The sequence below is a fragment of the Falco rusticolus genome, chromosome 2, assembly GCF_015220075.1.
Source record: "Falco rusticolus isolate bFalRus1 chromosome 2, bFalRus1.pri, whole genome shotgun sequence".
Lineage (NCBI taxonomy): Eukaryota > Metazoa > Chordata > Aves > Falconiformes > Falconidae > Falco > Falco rusticolus.
In genome coordinates, this window is record NC_051188.1 from 85524245 (window position 1) to 85546635 (window position 22391).

General features: G+C 36.3%; 1 protein-coding gene across 11 annotated transcripts in view; it reads left to right on the forward strand.

The window, feature by feature from the left end:
- DMD (dystrophin) overlaps positions 1-22391 on the forward strand; it is a 1095710-nt gene that overhangs the window by 489613 nt on the left and 583706 nt on the right. For all 11 annotated transcript variants that reach the window (XM_037376983.1, XM_037376984.1, XM_037376980.1 and 8 more), the window contains one exon: positions 21463-21613. In XM_037376983.1, coding sequence (XP_037232880.1) covers positions 21463-21613 — 151 coding nt within the window. The remainder of the gene's footprint in view (positions 1-21462; positions 21614-22391) is intronic.

A 22391-nucleotide genomic window follows, 5' to 3' on the forward strand; every position in this document is an offset into this window, starting at 1 on the left:
AAGGTTTTTATATCATGAAATCAAGTATTCCTGGTTTTCCTAAACAGTTGAAGCACTGGATAGCACCTTACAATGAATATTATTTTAGAAGTCATTATTCTAATACAATCCAGCAAGAAAATTAATTTAGAAAACTGAAAGCTCCAGTACAGAGACCCCAGGCTCAAACACAATTTAATTATAATTTCTTTAAACTTTTTTTTTTCTTTTTTCCCTTTTGTACTACACACAACAGTATACTTTGTGTTTATAGAATTTGACAGCATGGTAGATCAGTGAAAAAACAGAAGGCATAGAAATACTTAACAGAGTAATGTTGCATTTTCATATTGTCAGAGTGATTAATGACAAGCACTGTAGTTTGCCAGTGAAGGAAAGGAGCAAATGTTGTAGCATTTCTGAATTTTTACTCTTTAGTAGACACTGTGGGAGTCTGCAAGCCTAGAAATAAATTCCTCTAATAACCATGAGAGTGCCTTTGTCCCTGCAGTGCACTAAACAGACCAACAGTTCTCTTTACTATCTTTAAATCCTCTGGCACATAGTGATGCAACATAAACTGCATTTCTTCGTCTTTCCAATTTTGATGCACGATCATTTCGTCAGTTCCCTAAGTCTTTATGCATCCTATAAACCGCTGTCATCTTCCACATCCTGTAGCAGGGAAGAGCTTATTTCCAAGACACCTGCCTGGGAAATATCCCTGAAGCATAGCGATCCTTAATATAAGCTTGGAATAGGGACTGGAGGAAACTGACAAGCTTATATTCCCTTAAATCTCTGAGGACAAGGGGCCACTCAGCTCTTTTGATATATCTTGAAGCAGGACTTTCCAAACAGCATTGAAATCTCTCTCCTGGGAATATGTAAATATATGAGATTGTCTTTTCTTCCAGAAAATAAATTTTCAAATGTCAGAATATCCAAAGAAATGTGAATTTTACAGTTCAGGAACACAATATTTTCTCTGTCATTTCTTGCCTGGTTTTCCTACCTAAAAACTTTTCTATTATGAGCTTGGGAAACAAATCCCTCCCCTTTCATCGCTGAAGGTGACGAAAATTCTAATGGCGAAGAATGAAGTTCTAGAGAGGGCTATAGACTGAAAATGGAGAAATGTTCTGCTTCCTTTTCTGGAAGCCTGACAACCTATCTTTCATTTTCTCTCCCAAGTAGGTTGCTAAAGAGCCAAGCAAGAACTTGAATTGGTAAGAGGACAAGCAAGATCCCTTGATTGCTTACTAATGCAAAGAAGCTTTCCAAGTTCTTCCAGATATAGGAGGGACTTCCAAAAAGATGTTAGAAGGAGATAGGATGGAAAAATATGAAAGTACTTTGAGCAAAAGTATTTAGATACCACTAAGACGGGAACACAGCTGGACATGAATTTATTAGCAAATTTATTTCTATTATCCATTTGTAAATCCAGCAACGATGTGTATAAAGCACTACTATAGTCACCATTTTGAGCCTTTGATGCTGTCTTATTCCCTACTCAAAATTTTCATTAAAAATAAAAATAAAGTCAGTATTTTTTAATTATAAGAACAGTAAGTAATTGATATGCAAATAATGATATATGATATTTCCCTTTCTCCTATTCTTGCTCCTTATTTAACATTCAGACTGAAAATGGGAGAGAAGAAAACTGATGCAATTCTCAAGAAAATCCTTTTCAAAACTAAGAAACTTTCAGGAAATGCATGTACATTGAGTACACCTCTACCCTAGAGCTATCACATACTGTAATAACATCAGTATGGAGTCTCAATAGCACACACTAAACTGTTCATGATGTTTTGACGTCAGTTCTCCAATCAGTTCTGAAAATACAATTAGATTTGTAAACAATACCTGCGTGGTTTGTCTCTTACCTTTGTAAAAATAAATGAGTAATTGTCTGTACTAGGCTAAGAGGAAGAGATCTATAGTTTCACAGCAAGAAAATACAAGGGCAACATAACCACTTGCCTTCTGTGCTTCTAATGCCAATTCTTCTCTTTCTTATGGCACTGTAAGTCAGAAGCAACTCCACTGCTTTCAGTGGATTTGTACTACTATAAAACCATTAGGAAAAGAGAATTGGAACTCATGACTCTTGAAAGAGAAACCATTTTTATTAGGCCTCTTTTTCAAAGTTGTCATCTACTGCTATAGTAGAATCAGCAGAAGTTACAGATGCTTAGTTTTTGGAATCAAGTCCATTATATTCTCTGCAGACAAGAATCTGACAAAGACCTAGCATCTTATTCGGTGAAACAGAGGTAGGAACTAATCACAATCACTATGTCCTTCTTCTTCACCAGCTCCGGTTACTTCAGTAACTGGTTACTTTTAACTCTCTAATCTAATTGTCCTCCTCCAAAGTAGCTAAAGCAAGGAAGAGGCTGGCATAGTAGCATACAAAGTTGGAACAGATAACATTGATAGTAGGTGCTAGAAATGTTGATATATAACTTAGAATATTCTTCCCATCATCTGAGCGTTGTATAACATGCTAAGACAGAGCAGAAACAATGTATCAACATTTATAGTATTTTGGGATGCCTCAGTGAACTGCCTTTGATCTCTCCCTGTGCATAAATGGAAGACAGACAGGGGAGCCTGAAGCTGTGAATGGGATTCTTGGTGCAGCTTGCCCTTTGTGCTAGCGTAACTGGGGACTGGGAGCAAGCTATGTTTAGCTTCTACACTCTCCCTAAGGTTCTGCTGGAGACAGAGGAAGTGCACATTGTGAAGATTACCACACAGCTGACTTCTGAGGTGTGCATGCTTCTGCAGTCTTGAATATGTTATGTACATGAATAGGAGATCATCGTATTTGAAAAAAGTAAAAAGATCTAAGAACACCTAGCATTTTTCTAGGACATCATTATCCAAGATTTTTATATTGTGTACACTTGAACTTTGAGTCAAGTGCATGCATTGTTCTCTACCTTAACTTTGAATTTTCTGGGCATTAAACAGACAAAAAGCAGAAGTGTTAAAAAAAAAAAAACCAAAAACAAAAAAAAAACCACAAACAATTTTAATTCCCTAAATTTTTTTCTCTTTAATTTGTAACTTTAAAACAACAGTACTGTCTTGCACATGACAGCCAGGCAGCTAAGCTCATCTGTTCCTTCTTTTTTATTTATATACTTTTCCTTCATTATTATCACCTATGTAAATCCTGGGATACAATCAGAGTTCCTTGCCAGTTAGGCTAAATGGCAGCAGGTTGTTTGCTTAGCACTTTTGAAGAGTTTGAGCTGATGAGATTGTCCAAATTACTTACCCGTTTACAGGGAAGGGACAGCAATAGCTCATAGAACGGCTTTGTTATATTCTGCTTTGGTCCTAAGTAATGACAAGGATGAGTAAACAATGCACCACTGTCTTTAATGCACAGGTATTTTGGATATTTGGTATTTCTAAAACTGCCCAACAGTATTCTTTCTGCTGCCGTCAGCAACATTTATAAAGGAGATTGGGTATACAAATTCATCTAATCATCTGGTGAGCTAAACATGACCTCAAGGCTGATGACTGCTCAGCCTATTCCTACATTTGCTAAAAGAGAGAGGGAAAAAGTGCATCCTTGTATTCCCCTAACAGGTAGATGAGAATGAGGGTCTACTGACCGTTTTCAGACTCCTGAAATCAGAAGCCAAGATAAGGAGCAGAGTGGCCTGCCTCAGCTTTCCCTTGATAATGAGGACCTTTTCATCTTCTACAATAGCAATCTACTGGCCTCTTTTTTTGTTATTTGAGAAATTATTAGTGCCACAGGGTGTTATTAAATCCTTTTAGGTTTTAAGACTTGCAGCGAATGGTTTGACAAACTGTACTTCGCTGTGGACCATATCACGCTCAGTGGAGTTTACAACTACAGAAGAAGATGGTCAGAGTGGACCTGTTCTTACTTTTGTGGGATTTAACTAGCTTCGTATATGTAGGCTTGCAGTATATTTGTACACATTGCGTACCATATTTATGAAATTAACAGAAAATCCTGATTGCAATAGCTATGCTAAACCAGGATATCATAATTAAACTTGTTGCACTGCACAACTAGTCAGTATTTATACAATATTACTGTAGGTTAGGAGCTCTGTGTCAGGTAGCAGGAGGAACAGGACTCTTCCACTACAGAGGACAAGCCAGGAGGCAAGGGTGGCTCCAGTACCTGCAGTGCCCTTACTGGGGCACAGTCCCACAGCATCTGACCCAAGTGGGCAGAGGTTGGTGCAGGTGACAGGGTCCATGGATAGTCCCAGCTGAGGCAAAAAGTGATGAAACAGGACCAGGGGGCACAGTCAGGAGCCAAAGGTGATGAGGCCAGAATCAGGACTGGAAACAATACATAGGTCTGAAGGTCATCTAGGACATGAGGTCAACAACAGGAGCGGAGACAAGGGGTCCTTCCAGAAGCCAGCCTACAGCATAGGTCCAAGATCCATATACCATAGCTCAGGCCCAGCCCGAGCTGGAATGGGGCTCCGGAGCCCATGAGTGGGGGTGTGGGTCTCAGTGAGGCTAGTCAGGGCCAGGGAGGCTGTGACACCTCTGGTGCCCTGGCACGCTGCTGGTCGCAGTGGCCCTAGCTCAGGTGTCACCTTTGGAACTTTGTTTCACCATTTTTTTTCATGAGTGTTTGAAAGAAGAGGCCTGTGAGCATTAGTGCTGCTTTTCCCCAAGCCTGGTGACTAATGAAGACGGAAGGATGAGGCCCGACTGTGGCCTAAGGCATTAAAGCCATGGAGACCATCACTAGACAAGTGGATTTGGAAAGCTTTACTAGATTTGATTTAATTTTTACAGCTTTCACAAATCTTCATCTGTTACCCAGTTACTTAACCCCGATCTAGCCATCCGCCTGCTGCACAGCGGAGCTGGGCTATGTCTGTGTGACTAGCGAAGGTGGGAAGCTGTGCAGCGCATGCTTACCCTGGGCAGGACCCAGCACCCAGCCACCTCAGCATTGACACATCTTGTACTCCATCAGTGCAAATCTTCTGCAGTTAAGTTTCACATTAGTACCATTTGAGTCAAAAAAAGGTAGGTTACTAACACAGAGTGACATGGAGATTCTGAACGGAAAGTCTGAATTTTGGTCCTGGGCTCTTACTGCATCACTGCTTTTGCCAATTAGTGGTAAAAAGCACAAGAAATCTTGGCTATGGTGGTGTGATGATCCTTGAATTTAGACATTTTCCCTAGTCAGCGTTTTTGTACTTGAAGTACGTTTTGAAATGTAAATTATGCACTGACGTTATCAGTATATACCAGGCAAAGACTGAAATTTTGAAATAAAGCCTTTATAGATATAGGTTCAGACAAGTGTACATATGTATATTGCACATACACAGCTAGAGTATTCTATGGAGAGAGCTGTCAGTTAAATTGCTATTAGAAAAAAAAAAAAAAAAAACACAAAAAATTGTCCAAAGTTACACAGAAGATGTTAAGAAGATTTTACTTGTGTCAATGAAGAACCTAACAATTAGGATTATATATGATTTTAGGGATTCTCATTTTAATGCTCTTGATGTTGTAAGTAATATAAATGGTGTGTTGTGTGTGATTTCTACTAATATGCAGCTCCTTCTGTCATTCATTTTTCTACTGAGACATATTTATAGTAAGTAGAATAAATTAATTACAGAACCTTGTAATACAAGGATGTAATTCCATCTAGTAAAACACCCTGAAGTGGAACCTTGAGTTGTTTGTCTTGTAAGGGAAGCAAAGCATAGGTAAGTAGACTTTGCTGCTATGTCAAACCTTTTCCCTGGGTGTAATGTCCAAAAATAAGTAAGAACTTTTCATTCTTCTACAGCTTGTTTTACTGAGCTAGCACAGAAAGCTGTAGGATGCTTTCTGCCTTTGTCTCCCTTCCTTTCTTTTGTATGCATGTATCCATAAATGAGCAGCAACTTTTCTTCCTGCCTAATTTCAAGCAAGCTAAACACCTCTTCTACTTTTTAAAATAGATATAGCCATAACTTTTGAATTTTAAACCACATTTTCTTAAAATCTCAATCTACTTACTTGACCTTCTATTGTTAAAAGAACAATGAAAGCAAGATTTCTCTAAGAAATATAAGGCAGATCTTGGGGTGACTGCAGTATTTTTATCTGTGTTTACATAGCATGATGTGTGTAGTTAGCTATTCCTTTCTTCTGCCGTTATGCACCACTTTCATAATAATTTCAGTCCATTCTGTACAGATGCTTTACTCAGAAGCCCTATTAGGATCAGTATTGTTCTTCATTGATGCTGGAATGTGCCTCTGACAATCACTAGAATTACCTGGGGCTGAACAAGAAATAATCAGGGTCCAGAAAGCTAAAAATATAGCTTACCACAGCTTGATCAAAAAGAACTGTTCTTCCCTAGTTAAACAACTTAGTATGTCTTTTCCCATAGCAATTTGGGAGAGATTATTTGAATGGGAGAATGCAGTATTGATCCCAAAGAATTGGCAGGAGACTGGGAGCCTTTTTTAAACTACTTTAAGGGCTTTCTTTTTGGGAAAATCAAGCTGACTGTCATCTTGTAAATGGATCTGTATTGCCCTCACCCCTCCCCAACCTGGGAAGTTGCTGTAGTTTAAAGAGCTGTTTTGCTGCCACTACTTTATCCTTGGGGGACTATAGCTTTGTGTTTCCTAGTTACAGAAGTAAGAGGAATAAAATATCTCTGGAGAACCAATTGCAGAAGCTTCTACTGCAGTTCACTTGTTACTGTGGCAGGGAAGAAGGGATCTTCAGGACTTTTAGGGCTGCAAAAAAAGCAAGGGTAATCTCAAGATTTTTTTGTGGAAAACTATTTCAGGTTTTTTTTCTACTGGTAAGTAAATTTGTACTATAGAACTGAAGATCTGCAAACTCTAAGCAAAAAGTAATGATATTTTGAAATGACTGGTTATTTATCCAGGCAGTGTTAGAAACAGTAACGATTCACTTGCAGCCACTGGTAGGTCATGTGCCATCAATGGGATTGGGATGCCACATTGTCTTTCAGGGAGATACTGACATTTCTTTCTGGCTGCTGCCTAGATTACCATTACTCTCTAACTTGTATTTGGCAAGTGGATCTGAAGAGCTGGAGAAAAAATGTGTTGCTAGGCTGGAAATCCCTGAGATGCCAGCCACAAGGTAAACTGGGAAATATGATTAATAAGGGCAGGGGCATTAAAGCTCCTTTAGTCCCTGTTGTAAATCCACATTTTTAGTTGTACCTCATTGCTCTTAAGAACATCTCACTTTTTTCCTGTGGAAGCTGAGTTGTTCATTGTGCTAAATATTAATAATCATAGAAGACATACTTCTATGTTTTGTGTTGAAATAGAGAAATTTATATTATTCCAGCAGAAACATTACCACTTCTTCCCCTATGTGTTGCTCACAGCCTTCCTCAGTATTTCTTCCTGCTTAGATTTTCTTTTCTGTGAATTTAATGAAACGGTGGAGATCGCCACACTCCAAGCTATTTAATTATTGTGTTTTGAGGAAAAGTGCAGGCTTTCTTGGAATATGTTTTTTCCAAATTCCAAACTCCTTGATTTTATGGGCAAAATAAAAGATATGCATTAAATTCAACATAAGCCTGTGTTTGTGGATCCTGGACAATTTTCCTAGAAAGAGTTCTTAGGGCTTTTTATGACACAAAAAAAGCTATAGCCCCCAGGACCTGCAGCTGCAGAGAGAAATAGGCCAAATTTACATCACTGCAAAAGTGTTCATGGGCTTAATCTCTTATAGTGCCTGATTAATGGTTTTGTATGCCACAGAGGAGTGATAAAGTCCCTAATACTCTTATTGCTGTAGACATACCTCCAAACTCAGTATGTGCCAACCAACATGACCATGTGTGCACATTTAAAAGGTGGGCTGCGCCATCATGCTGCCCAACTCTTTATGCTAATAAAACATCCAAAGCTTTCTGCGATGATATAATACTGAAGAGATTTATAGTTGGGAATTTTCATACCAAAGTGGGTCTCTCTAAAACATCAAAATACAAGTTACAGAAATTTCGCTTAGTGAAATACACATTTCATTCACAATATTCACAATACAAATATTCTGTATAGCTTCATGCACTACTTTTCTTTGGTTAGCCTATCTACAAAGAAGTAAAATAAGCTTTATTAAATAGTTAGGTCACAGTAGCAGTGGCAAAGTATGTACATTTTTTTCAAGTCTGTTTTAATATACCTGACAGTTCAATTAACAAGTATTCACTAAAAATATCTCTGGCTGGGACACTTAATAACTAGCAATTTATTTTAACTGCTTGGAAATCTCTTCTTTCCTTCTCCTTCAAAATTCCCTATGCCTGGAATCTTGCTGTAGTTCTTTGGGATCATAATTGCATGTTGTAAAAGAATGTAAAAGTTATTGTATTCAAATCAGAGGAAAATGGAGCATATTCATTATATTATTAAATAGAGCTCTAATAACTCAATGCAAATATTAAATGAACCAGTAAACAAACTTATAATGTTTTTATGACTAATTTAAACACTGCTAATCTAAATACATATATATTCTACTACTTACTTTCTTTACTGTGAGTGAACAAATAGTGTTAAACTGAACCAATGAGTTTTAAATTAAGCTTATTTCTAAGTTCCATTTCAGAACTTTTATTTTGTGACTAATTCTCACTGTCCAGTGGGACTGACATATGGACTCTATGAAAGATCAGAGCCTCATAATGTGAGCTTTTTTTCTCTAATAAACCTGCTATGTCTGTTCAGCTTCTATTGATTCTTGCTGTGTTACCAAAAGACAAGATTTCCATTTCACTTCTATGTACAAAAAAACCCCAACAAAATAAAAGGTGGTTTCAGGTAGGAGATTAGTAACTAAAGACATGAACTGCATTAAACTTACCTGTTACAGTCTTGATCTGCATAACCTTAAAGTCTGTTTCAATGATACACTGGTTTTTTTTCCCCTGGTAACTGAAGAATAGGATGTGCAATGTGGACTCTCTGCTGCCCAGAAAGTTTTTTGAAGGCATTTGCAGTAGTAGCTGACCATCTTACATTGTATAAAGCTGGCCTCTAGCATCACGTCAGAAACAATTTTTTTTTAATTAATAACTTGCTTACATAATTTGAGCTAGCTTCACACCTATTTTATTCCTTGAGATCAGTGAAGAACAGAAGGATGCTGTGAATGGAATTCTTTACTAGACCTGTATTGGACAGCCACGCTTTATGCTTCTGAGAGCTACCTCTAGAACTGATAGTGGTTTCCTGGAAGCTATGTCATCTGGTCATTATAAACTTCCTCACAGAGTTGGATCAAGTCTTAGCACATACTGGCATTGCTCATTCTGCCCTTATTTGCACCCTAGCATGGCTTCAGACAGCCCAAATATGGTCTAAGTTGTATAAACACCAGTTCCAGTATCCATCATTATTTCTATTCAGTGGTAACAAGCTGAGCCTTCTGGCTGCCCCATTTGTCTTCAGCAACCTACCAGACCTAGACACCTCTTTCCTTGCCTGATAATGTTCTCAGCTAGTCTGTGAGCAAATGGTCTTTGGTCTCCAGATTTTGCAGCAGCATACTGGATATTGAGATCATGCCACGCATTCCTTTCTAACTTCCAATGACAGCAAGTTACAGTACTCCTAAACTGTGCAGTACAAGCAAGTATGGTGACTGGAGTCTCTTCATCAGCACTGAAAGACAGTTGATTTTTTAAATTTGTACATTCAGTGTTGGAGTCACTTTTTAGGAGTCTATTAATCAAGAGTTGTTAGGATGCTAGAGGATCTGAATGATATTGTCCTAAGTGGGAGGCTGAAAACTATATGCCCCAAAGCACTCTGGAGTCATCAGTTTTGAGACATATAGAAATGACCTTACTTTAGGTCATGTGCATGAGGTGACTGTACACACATGGGCAAGCATTTGAAGGAGAAACAAGTTACTTATGAATATTTATCAAATTCCGTTGTATCTGCTGAACATGTTAAAATCCACAACTTCCTGCTTTCATATGGCTTTGGACTCTGCTTGACCAAAAGACTGTTGGGCTGGACAAAATACTGGATGCACAGAATTCACATTGTCCTTTCTATACCTCATTCAGAGAACAGAAAGAAATGTGAATGTTTGCTTTGGATATTGCTAAGATTTAAAATGTTTTCAGTATCAAGGGAGTCAGTGAATATGCATGCCCCTGCAGTGTCTGTATACCTGCACCTAGCACTATATCTATACTGTCTGTATCTGAATTTAGATATTTGTATTATCTATTCTCTCCATTGACTGTAAAGGAAGATTAAAATGACCAGATAGCTTTCTGAGATACATGGAGGTACATTTGATCAGATAGATCTCAGTAGCAGTTGCTATAGAAGTAATCTTTTTTATGGAGTCTCTGAGTTAAAATGTTTTGCAAATTTGTGATCTGGAAAAGTCTCAGTGACCTGAAAAAGTCTCAGTAATTTTTTTTTCCTCATCGAGGCTATTTGTAACTTATCCCTTCATGCTGCAAAGCTTTCTAATCTGGTGAATGGATGTTAGAAATATAGTATACACAGTATAGTACATACATGTGTGTGTATGAATTCATATATGTATTTATAGATGATAATGATAGTATACATAAACAAATAAATATAATGTGTATATGTATGTAATGCTGGATAACATAAGTCCTATTTCTGGAGACGTTAATGTCAAATGGCATGTTGTGCCTCTTTTTTAAGTACTCTTTCCTGATAACAGATACCATAAACTCTTAATGGTATAGGTTTACAGGGAAAAAAATGCTGCTTGTACCTCTGTCCATATAGCCCTGCTGCATGTTCCACCTTTAAACAGTCTTGACAGTTCTACTGGTTTTTGTACCAGACAAGTGAAATGGAAAGGGTTGGGGTGGATCTAAGCTTGAATTACTCTATTTCCCAGATCATAATTTAACAAAGTTAATAATTTATACACTGACAGATTATAACTTACAAATCATATAGTCAGGTTGGCTGAGCTAATAAGGGTAAGTATTTCTCACCTCTCAATTTTACCCTGTGTGTCTACATGCCTGTTTTTCAATTAGAAGATCTGAAACCTAGGGTCAGGGTGCCACTGCAGTGTATGCTGTCCATATGCAGTAAATTTGGCCCATGTAGACACTGTAGCCATTCATCAGGGATTCCTGGACATCTAGGCTGCCCCGGCTGCCAGACTGAAAATCTGGTAAATCACCACTCAAAAGAATACAACAGTAATTAAGCCTAAAAGCAGTAGTCTGCTGCCAGAATTGATAGGGCTGGCAGGCTGCTCTGAAACTACATTTGAGATTCTTTGCTGCGCTGCAAATACCACACACACTAAGACTCCACTTTCCAAACAGATGCATATAGTCAATACTGGAAAAACTGCAGGGCAGGGGGGTTGCTTTTAAAGCACTCCTGGAGTATAGAAATTAAAATCTTTTACTGCTTTCTTAATTTGAGTTGCACAATTATGTAATCCAGAAGATGCATCAGTGTCAATATTCTCCAGATAAGAGGAAATGAGTTTATGAGCAAATGTATTTCCAGGTCACAAAAGGTTTTGCAATTAGAATGTCTTATTTTTCTAGGACTATATTACATTAACTTGAAAATAAATGACAAGGCAAATGATCACTAGACTTGTAACAACATGTAGCCACTTTGCTCAGTTCTTCAGTCTCTAATGTCATAATTTTACAGGGAGAGTGAAAACAATTATTCTTCTGTTCTTCTCTAAGCTACCAAGTTGCTGAGCCGCCTGTTCTCTACTTCATGTTATTTAGAATATAGATAATAATTTCCTGATACTGACCCCTTTAGGCAGCTGCATATTGTTTAAATTCTCCCTATTACCAGTAGCACAATCACATGTCTTAGCCAAAATGGCTTTTGCTATTTACTCATTAAATAAGAACTTCAGGCTTGGTAAGTTATAATTGACAGTATTTAAGGTCTTTCGCTGTTCACAAGACTAATATAAATAATACCATGAACATTTATTTTTGTAAATTAAAACACATAATTAACATGTATATTGATGCATTTTATATATATATATATATATATATATATATATATATAATCCCTCATAACCACCCCATTTAATTTTATAAGATTTTAGATGGTAGTAATTGCCAGTTATGGTAACTTTTACCATTCAGCTATTTTTCCCCCAAATGCACTGTATTTTTTCCTGTTTATCCTGAATATTGCAATTACCTTATCTAACTACATTAGATTATCATTCACAGTAGTCAAAAGTAAAAAACAAGATTTCATATGACACCACTCTAAATACTTATCAAGGTTTAACGGTACTGAAAAATATACTTTTTGTGTATAGCAGAGGTTGTTGTTTGTTTTTCTGTTATACTAACTAGTATCAGAATTATTTAAGATACTTTTGTTAAACATGGAAAAGATACCGTAAAGTATTTTATCTGAACAGTCTCTTCACAATCAGAGATATTTTCTTCTGGTTAACAGTACGATGCATGCTGTCCTCTATTACTACAATTTTATCTGCTTTTCTCGTTCCTATAATTTCTGTAAGATTCATCAACATTATAGTTTCAGAAGAATAGAGCTGTTCACTATATGCTACTCTTACAATAAGACCTGTTAACTGTTACTTGGACCTAACTTTCTTATCGCAGATCAATTTTCCAAATGAAAGGGAAAAGGTGTTTTCAAAGAAATTTTATTGTAAACCTTTAAAAAAACCCAACCACTTATTAAAAAGGTTTTTAACTGACTGAAAAAAACCCTAAAAGGTAAAAAAACCTACCTATGTGAAATATAGGCATCCGTATTTTAATAGTATTATTATAAATACTAAGTAGTCTGTTATTACTATGATTTTCAGTGAAATGAGGAAGCCTAATTTTCTTATGCCAACACATATATATTTCTGCACATACCTGTCACACCTTAGGCAGGATAAATAACATCTTTCAGGCTCAGGAAGTCAACAGCCGACGTTAGCTGGTATCACCAGTTTCCTGATATCCCTTCTGCTCTAAAGCCACCATTTTAGGGAGATTTTGAGATAGGCAGTGGAAATAGAGATCTGAACAGGACAATTTTGGAGGATAAAACATGTGTTTTACAAGTCATAGGATTTAAGTGTTTTGTATTAATTGCAGGGGAATACTGAGGGGACATCCTGTGATATATACCTCTAAATGTTGCATTACACATACTTATGCTCTGGGTCATGATTTCACTGAAATGAATTTTTTATTTATGAATTATGAAGGTAAGTTGAGGAATTTGTGAGAACTGGTTTCCCCCAGCTGGATATCACTTGTCAGTTCTCTATAATTCTAGGTCTTGCACCTGTTTCTATGTCCAGGCTGAATAAACTATTCTTGGGTCTTGTTCCAGAATGGATCTGAATTGCAGCAGAACCTGGGAGCTAGAACGTGCAGCAGAGTTTCACTGGTGTTGACTTTAGAATATGTCCATGAGTATTTTAGTTTGGGTTGGGATCACCTGCTTGCTGTGCTTTGTCTCACGCCAAAAAGTGGACTATATTCAGTTCAGATGAAACCAACTCTCCGGGAGCCAGTCTAATGCACGCCAGCACAGTCAGTTGGACACAGCTGCAGCTGGGCAGGCCAGGTGGACTAACACCCCTTGCCAGAACATGGCTGTCCCCTCTGTGCTGGCTACTTCACCTTCCAGCTGCTGTTCTGTAGTCACAAGTACTGGGATTTTGAAGGACACTGGAAATATTTGCTCAGCGTGTTGTTTAAACAGCAGCACACAGGCCGTTTGAAGCTTCAGGCTCTGGTGGTAGAAGAGGGTACTGGACCTGCACAGAAGGGATGTTGAGAGTGTAGGTGCACAGCATGGCTGGGGTAGTGACCTGCAGACAGGGACCTCTCCTAGTGGTGCCACTGTGCCTGGACGTGGGGAGCAGAGGAGCAGAGCTGGGATGGGTGCATTGAGCAGGGAGTCCAGGTCAGGGCCTGAGCTTAAATCTGGCTCTGAAGCCCTGGACAGAAACCCCAGATGGGGTTTCCGAGTCCTTTCTCAGCATGTAGCTGGACTCACCAAAGCCTGATCACGCTGCTGTGTCTTGTCAGAGCTAGTCTTAAGCAGACCAGAGCCCCTGGCTTGGAGGAAAGAGACTGGAGAGCCTGGGGCAGGGGTCCACAGCACCCTCACAGTTAGGCAGAAACTAATGCGATTTTCACACATATTTCATTTTATCAGAAAAATGCAACCATAGGGTGGGTAATAAAAATGCGCTGGAGCATCCCGACTAGAAGTGCAGTGTATGCTGTCACCCATCTTGAGGATTAAATCGTGCATACCCTTTATGTGCAAGCAGAAATACCAGTTTGGATTTCTGTAAAACTGGGCCACTGTTCTTCTAATGCAAAATGTTTGATCTGGGGATTTCTTATCATGGAAATTTTTGATAGTTTCACTTTGAAAAGCTATGAAATCTGTAGGGTTTTTACCAATTGTGTTAATAAATTATTTTCTGTATGGGAGTTGCAATATGCTACCCTTTCACCTATTCAAAAATTAATTAAGTATTTCTTTATTTGATCTAGGGAAAAGCTGTTATCTGATTTTAACCCAGGTGTCTGGGCAAAGTTCTCTTTTTACGTAAAAAAAAAAAAAATAATCAATTTTTGACGTTCAAGTTCATAAGCATAGTAAATAATCTTACTTAGTGTGGCAGAAGAATGTATGTTTTATAAATTATATGGAGTGTTTATTTTTACATTATTGACATATGGCATTCATTAGAACCCCAAAGAGTTTCTGTGTAATTATTAATTGTAAATGGTTATTAAGTTTATTGGTCTCTCATGCTTCATAAAAGTGAATTTTTACATCTAAAACCCAGCAATGACTAATATGATCTTGTTTTTTCATAGCCATTTTAATTGTCATTGTCTTTGGTATAGTGATTGACAATGATATGACATCAGTAACTAAATGATGGGAAACTGAGTTGCAGACTACTGGACCAAGAACATTAATGTAATCAATACAATTCAAGATATAAAAATGTTTATCATTTAATTCTAATTTGTAATATTTTTAATTTGTATGTAATGCTGCACAACCTACTTTTTGGGAAGAGGAAGGAAATGACATTTTTTAATGATGATGTCATTGTTACAGTTATTTTGCTTCCACTTTGTTTATTTTTTTTGTGATCATGTGCTATTTTGTGGGTGAAAGACAGGGTGCAGAGGTGTGAATAGAATATGTACAGCTGAGTCTTGTCACAAAATGGGCCTACAGCAAAACCTGGGAGCAAGATCTAGATGTAGCAGTGTCTAAACTGCAATCATCACTTTTAGTCCAAATGCTGAAAGGATATGTAAATTAAATATAAATTAAGCATTCAGAAGTTATGAATTCTGTGAAACAAAATGAAAACATCAAAACCTCTGAAAATGGGTTAGCTGTTTCTTTAAGCAATTTAATTGTAGAAGTTGCTTGACAAAAACAAGTTTTCTTGTTTTATTATCTGTAAGAATGGCCTTAAGTATTAAACTTAATACTCTCACATACTAACACATAATTATTTATACTACTTTGATGTTTTGTGTATTTTTACAAGGTGCTAATTGTGCTGAATCAAGTTGACAAAATTGCATAATTTGTAGGTTAATATTAGCATAATCCTACAGTACATTGTTTAGCAACAGTATAGAAATCAAGTTTACTGAATGTTTTTCCAATATGATGAATAAGAGTGTATGTCTCTAGCAATAATAATTTCCATGGCATAAATCATGACTTTCAGGAAAGTTTATAACTATTAGTGCTCTTTTTCATGTGGGTCAACTGGCTGTGAGGTTTTGCTAAAGCGGAATGTATCATAAAGTAGGTTTCACAGTTTATGAAGGAATGTTATCAAAATATCAAGGAATTAATTGAAACAGATGAAAAATTAAGATTTAGTTTACAACAGCAAATCAATAACCTTTTGGACTCTGTCTCATGTTTGTGACTTTCCTGTACTCAAAGGTCTTTCCTTCTACCTTTGCATGGGTTTTTATAAATGGCAGTCTTGGGAAATGGAACATCAAGTTCAATCCCATTGTATGGAGTTCCGCTGACAGCATATCTAAATTGGCATCTGCAAATCTTTGTGCAATGTCATATACAATACAGGGAATATTATATTTTGCTAGTAACAAGTCAAGTCCAAAGGTTTAGAGTGATAATCTTTGAAGGAAGGAAAGTAACAGTATTTTTATGGCTTAATGTAAATTGTGCTGCATGTTACCTCAGCAGTTGTCTTCATTTGTGTTTTTGCTTTCTTGCTTTCCAGACAAAATATAAATCTATTATGTGTTAATGAGAAAAAAGGAAATACTCCAAGCCATTTCTTAACACATTCCCTGCTGGAGTGTCAGTGCATATAGAAAAAAAAAATAGGTTGGTGTATCAGTTATTTTTCATTTGTCAACTCTAACATACTCAAGTTAGAGGAATAGGGCTGCCTTACTAAGTGTCAGAGCTCATGTACAATGCTTACACCACTGGCAATGTATGTAAGTCATATGTTCTAGTCTGGAGTCTGAATGCTTGGCTCCAGGGTGCCTGCTTGTATCTTCTTTTTGAGCATATGCTAAGAAAAACAGGAGAGGAGGATGTCAAACAGAAAATACTGCCCAAATACCAGACAGTCACCTATCCACACCATTTTTACTTACATACATCAAGGGGAAAGGCATTAAGAAGATGAAGATACAGATGAATGGATACACTGGGGTTTTTTAGCTCAATGACTTGTCTCCAACAGCAAACAAGGGTGGATCCCTACATAAGGGTATGCGAATAGCATGGCCTGTAGTGAGACTTTCCTAACCTCTAAATCGTGTGCTTGGGGATTCCTGAGGCAGCCATAGTGTTTCTGAGTTTTCATAGTCCTCAGAGCACTGCTCTTTTATGAATTCACTTATGAATTTTACCATCTGCATTCTGCTGTGCCAAGACTTCAGCAACTTAGCTGCTCAGTGTTTGTAGTTAATTAGCCTTCTCCATTTGTGGGGTTTGAACTTGCCACCTGGTAACAGGATTGCAAATAGTAAAACAAACAAACAAACTAAAGCCTTTTTGTTTTTATATTTTGCAAAGCTAATTGAACTAATACTGTGTGTAAGATGTAATACACAGATTTAGCAGGGGAAGACCTAGGTGGGATGTCCCATTACACACAGTGTGAGCAGGAAGCTGTGCGGTTATGTCCCCTTTCAATCCGCATTTCGAATCAACCTGCACCTGCCACTGCAGCAACAACTGCATTTTCTCTTAACATTGTAAAAGTATTTAATTACAGTTAATCACTGAAAGAGCATTGGATTTTAGTGATTTTGCCTGTCCATAACTTTCCTGGTTTTAACTGATGCTTAATATTGGTTTATACTTACTACACTGAGTGTAACAAGGTTTTTTTAAGACATAAGCAATAAGCACTAGTATTTACACTTTTAAGTTTTAAATATACATATCTTCTCACTGCAACATTTCTCTTTTCTTCTCCTTGCAACTCTTATTAGCCAAAGCAAAGGAAGGAAGAATGGAGAGTGATGGGAAATTCAATTTGCAAGTGCTGGAATGTAAATTCAGTGATACTAATATCAACCCCTACTGAATTTTTGCATTTAAGCTGATGATAAACTTCCTCATACTGTGAAGAGTAATTTCATTTTGTGAGGAACAGGAGGAAAGCTGTTTTAATATGTCCAAACTGAAAAACCATACTGGACCAAAATAAATTGATTTTAACTTTTATTTTGTAGGTGATTTTTTTAAAACATAAAATAAGATTTTCCCTTGTAATTCAGAGTAAGACAGTTCAAAAATAGTATAACATGCCTTTCAGTTATGATTTGACTCATTTTGAAAAATTAAGTATGATAAGTGTGATAAATGATCACAGTCATTTTAATAAATAAGTTAGGTGACTGACTACAGATTTTAACTGGATCAATAGTTTGTTTACTTAAAATATGAATAAGAAATGCAACACACGTGGCAGATCTTGAACAACTGCATTCGTCTGTAGCTAAGCAGAGCAGTCATAAATATTAACTAGGAATCTAAATGTATTTCTTTGAACCTAATTTAAATTTATATAAGATTTTTACTGTGATTGTCGTCAGGTTTGAAATGTGGTCAGCAATGAAAAGTAGACCACATTCAAGCCAGTGATTTGAAAACTGTGGTGTCTCCAGCTGGCATTGCTTGATAAAGAGAGAAAAATGCAAAGGACACAGTGGATAGGGCAGAAGTCGAAACAAATAGCTAGCCATCTCAAGAGAGTTATACGATACGAAGGGAAGAAGAGAACATAGAAAAAAGTTATAGTGTCATAAGATGTTATAGCAGTGTAGATGTTTGATTACCATAGCACGTTTTTTGTAAAATGTGTTTTCAATGATACTTCTCCTTAATGTAGTCAACAAAAATATTTTGAGTGTGTCAGCTGTGCTTATTCTTGAAAGATGTTTTGTAGTACTCATTTTGGTGCCTCAACAGCAATATTCTACCAACTGCTACTGTGTAGAAATTACTGTGAATCTCCGTATCCATTTTTCATTCTTAAATAGACACAGGTTTTGTGCAGTGATTTTTTTGTATTTGATCTTTTCTAACAATTTCTTAGATGGTTGATACTGGGTTTCAAAATAAAATGTGTGAGAATGCTATTTAAATAACAGCTTCACAGTATACTAAAAACTTACTAGAGCTTGAATTTATAGGCAGCAGAGACTATGTCAGCTTCTGTTGGAAGCTGTCAGCCCATACAGGCTTAGAGGAGTCCATCCATGCAACAAGTTTTGATCTTTAGTTCTTTATTTTTTCTTTAACGTTTTTTAGGTTTAACTAGTAAGATTCTGTATTCTGAATATTATGACGTATTGTTCTATCCCAGGCTGCATCTTTCTCTGTCTTTACCTGTCATCAGTATTAATGGCATGACTGATCATTTGGTCAATCAGTCCTGAGCTCTGACACCTTCTTTGCTGTGGCGTTATCAGATATGCAGTCATATTAAAATCAATAGAATAAAGATTCTGTCTATTTGGATAGTTTGTCTGTGTCCATTTTCAACGAAATTTATTGAACACATCATTTATTAGAGTGGTTGGAATGCATGTTTGGACTGTGTAGGACTAAGAAGTAACTATTGTCTTCAAAATGAAATAATGGTTCTTGTGTTTGGCAGCTCTTAACCTCAGGGCTCATGAATCAAGTTCTCCTTGACAAACAAAAGGCGTTGATTTACAGACAGAAGACAACTCTTCTATGTAGAATTTAGACTCTGAAGAGTCTTTTCAGTACTTTTAAAATGTTTTTTAAAGTTGTAATTATTTTTTTTCTTTTCCTTCAGCACTTTATGACCAAACTAGGAGAACCATACAGGGAATATTTTTATCTCAACTACATTTTGTGATCAAATGCTTCTTTTAAAAAAGAAATACCTTTTTTATAGATTACTAATTGTAGAGGTTTTTGATGCCTTATATTTTCCCTATATTGTAGTTAATATAACAGTGAAGTAGAAAGTCTCTGATACACTGCTTGCTGGTCCAACACTATTTTGCATATTATTTGTCAAAGGTGATTACTGTATTCAGTCTGTTAGAAGTAAGATAACTGTATCTTTGTGTGGGAATGTTCAGCAAAATAAATCTTCTTTGTCTACCAGAAAAGGAGGTCTAGGGAAAAATATATATCCTGTAGATGGTTATGAATGGATGTAGTACTATTCATACTGTATGGTAATAAGAGATTTTACAGTCTGAAAATGAAGGTGGGATGATATAAACAATAGAAGAGAAGAAAAAACTTTATTTTCTTCTAAAAATAAAAAATCATCAGTACAATGGAAGAAATGGTCTGTATTTCCTGATAATAATGTGATTTTATTTAGTGAATTATACTATTTAACATTCAAATAAACATATAGTTTGTCCATACAGAGCCATATTACTTCCTAGAATAATAATTGAGCATCTTTGATTTAATCCTTTAAGTACACCCTAAAAGCTATTATAATACCATAAAGGAGGATTATTAAACTAAACAAAAGTAGCATGTTTAATGATGATCTGCTAACAAAACATTCTAGCTAATCTCTGATTAGTGATCACATTTTGACACCAATTCAAAACACAGGATAACTGAATTCTTAAGACACAGACCACCTGAGGGGGTGGGGGAAATAAATAATAATAAAAAATTATATGTGTTCATATCATTTCTTTAGTGCTTGACAGTGGCTAAGGCAAACAGATCTTGAACCAGAAGATCAGTCACTCTGGACAAAAACAGATTAGATCTTCCCAAAGTACCAGAAGTACTTACATGGTCTATAATGCAGTGAACTGTAGACTTGCAGACATGGTAGTAACATTTTTCATTTTGCCTTATTGTGCAAACCCAGATTTTTTAATATTTTGTTTCAATCATTCTTGTATTTCAGCCATTTTTATTTTTGCATATATATCAAATAATTGAAGTGAAACAATATAGAAAAAAAGGATTAATAAAGGAAATACAAATAGACTTTCCTTTGAAAAAAGTTGTATTTTCTTTGCAATTATAATAAATGGAAATTTGCATCCATTAGAGAGACAGACAAAAGTAGTTTCTCTCAGTAAAATTGGAGCAGAATTGTAGTACATGCCTGGGATCCTTTGGGGTAGTCTCTCACCAAAGCCATTTCCATTAAAAATAATAGTCTATTGCATATGTATTACATATAATATTACAATTCATTTTTTCTAAAAAAAAAAATAAAAATCCTTTAATTATAATAGGATCATGGGACTAAGGTTGGGAAGTAAGGATTTAAGAATCTGTCTCCTGATTTTTCATCCTTTGTCTTAGGATATGGTAGGTGAGATGCATCACAGATCATTTAAGATATTTTCTCTTTTAAAGTGGATCTAAAAGTAATTGTATAGTCACAACACACAGCCGGTATGTTAGTCAGCGGTGACTGCAGTGTTGCTAGATACATTAAATTACTAAAGTATGTTAGAAGCATTTTATCAGCACTGGTGTTTTCTTCATGCTAGCATCTAAGTACCTTGACAGAGGGGTATAGCCATTTACACTGGGGGCTGTGGGTATTGTGCCTATGATGTAAGTTAGTGTGGATTAATGAAGCTGTAAATTGAAACTATGTTTTGGCCATGGAATTCATTTGAAAGATTGAAAAGGATTTAAAAAATTGATGACACTAATTTGTGACACATATGCTTAATGACAATTTCACTGTTCAGAAGTACTACCATTTTTCCACTTGATAGAACTATTAGAAATGCTAATGCATGATGCCATCAGTATCACATCAAATTTAACCTGAGACATGCAACGTTTTTATTCCCTTTTTTTTTTTTCTGTAGTCAATAAATAGAGTATGAATAGAAAGTTATTTCTTCTCCTTTTATACTTGCAGACGGTTTGACAAATCTTTGGAAAAGTGGCGACTTTTTCATTGTGACATGAAGAGCTTTAATCATTGGCTAACTGAAACTGAAGAGAAGCTGTCAAGAGCACAGATAGAGGCTGGAGATGTGGGTCATATGAAAACCTACCAGTTTCTCCAGGTATGATTTGATTAACCCATTTCCTCTTTTTCTGCAGTGGTTAGAAATTTGCTTGTCTGGGTACTCTGTATAGTTTTGCAGTTCATTTAAGGAGGATTTCTTGTGTTGAATGGCTAGTGGCAATTATGGTCAGGTATTTCTGGTGACCTTGTTAAATAAGATTTTTAACTAGTTTGTTTTAAAATTCATTTTAAAATGAAGTAAAATACAGGATAACATGGTATATTGTGGTACTTCCATAGTTACATAGCTGTTTAGTCTTTATTTAAAGTACTCATTAATTTCCATGTGATACCAGCAGAAGTATCAGACTTAATTTTAAAAGCTTGTGAAAGAAATGTGATTAACCATTGAGCTGTACAAGAGATTTTCCATGAACTACGACTTGCAAATATAGCTTATTTTGCCTGTTTCATGTTTTAATCAAAGAACCTGGAGGATGTTTTTTGTGAAATGCAGTGTGACAGAATAGCCACTTAGTTCCTGTGTGTCCAGCTCCAATTTGTAAGCTTTTCATCTTGCAAGCTCTTTGAGCATCATAAGGAAAATAATAACTGTAGTTTCTTGGTAGTTTATTTCATTTCCCTCTTGTATGATTGAAATGGTAATGGGTATGAAGGATTAATTCTAAACTGATGTTCTGCAAGTTGATAGGTTCAGGTGAATAACATGACTTGACTAAACTCTGGTTTCATGTTATAAATTGCTACCCGTGCACAAGATAAAGATCCTGTTAAACTTTAAATCGGCATTTGTACATTTGAATTGCTGGATTGAA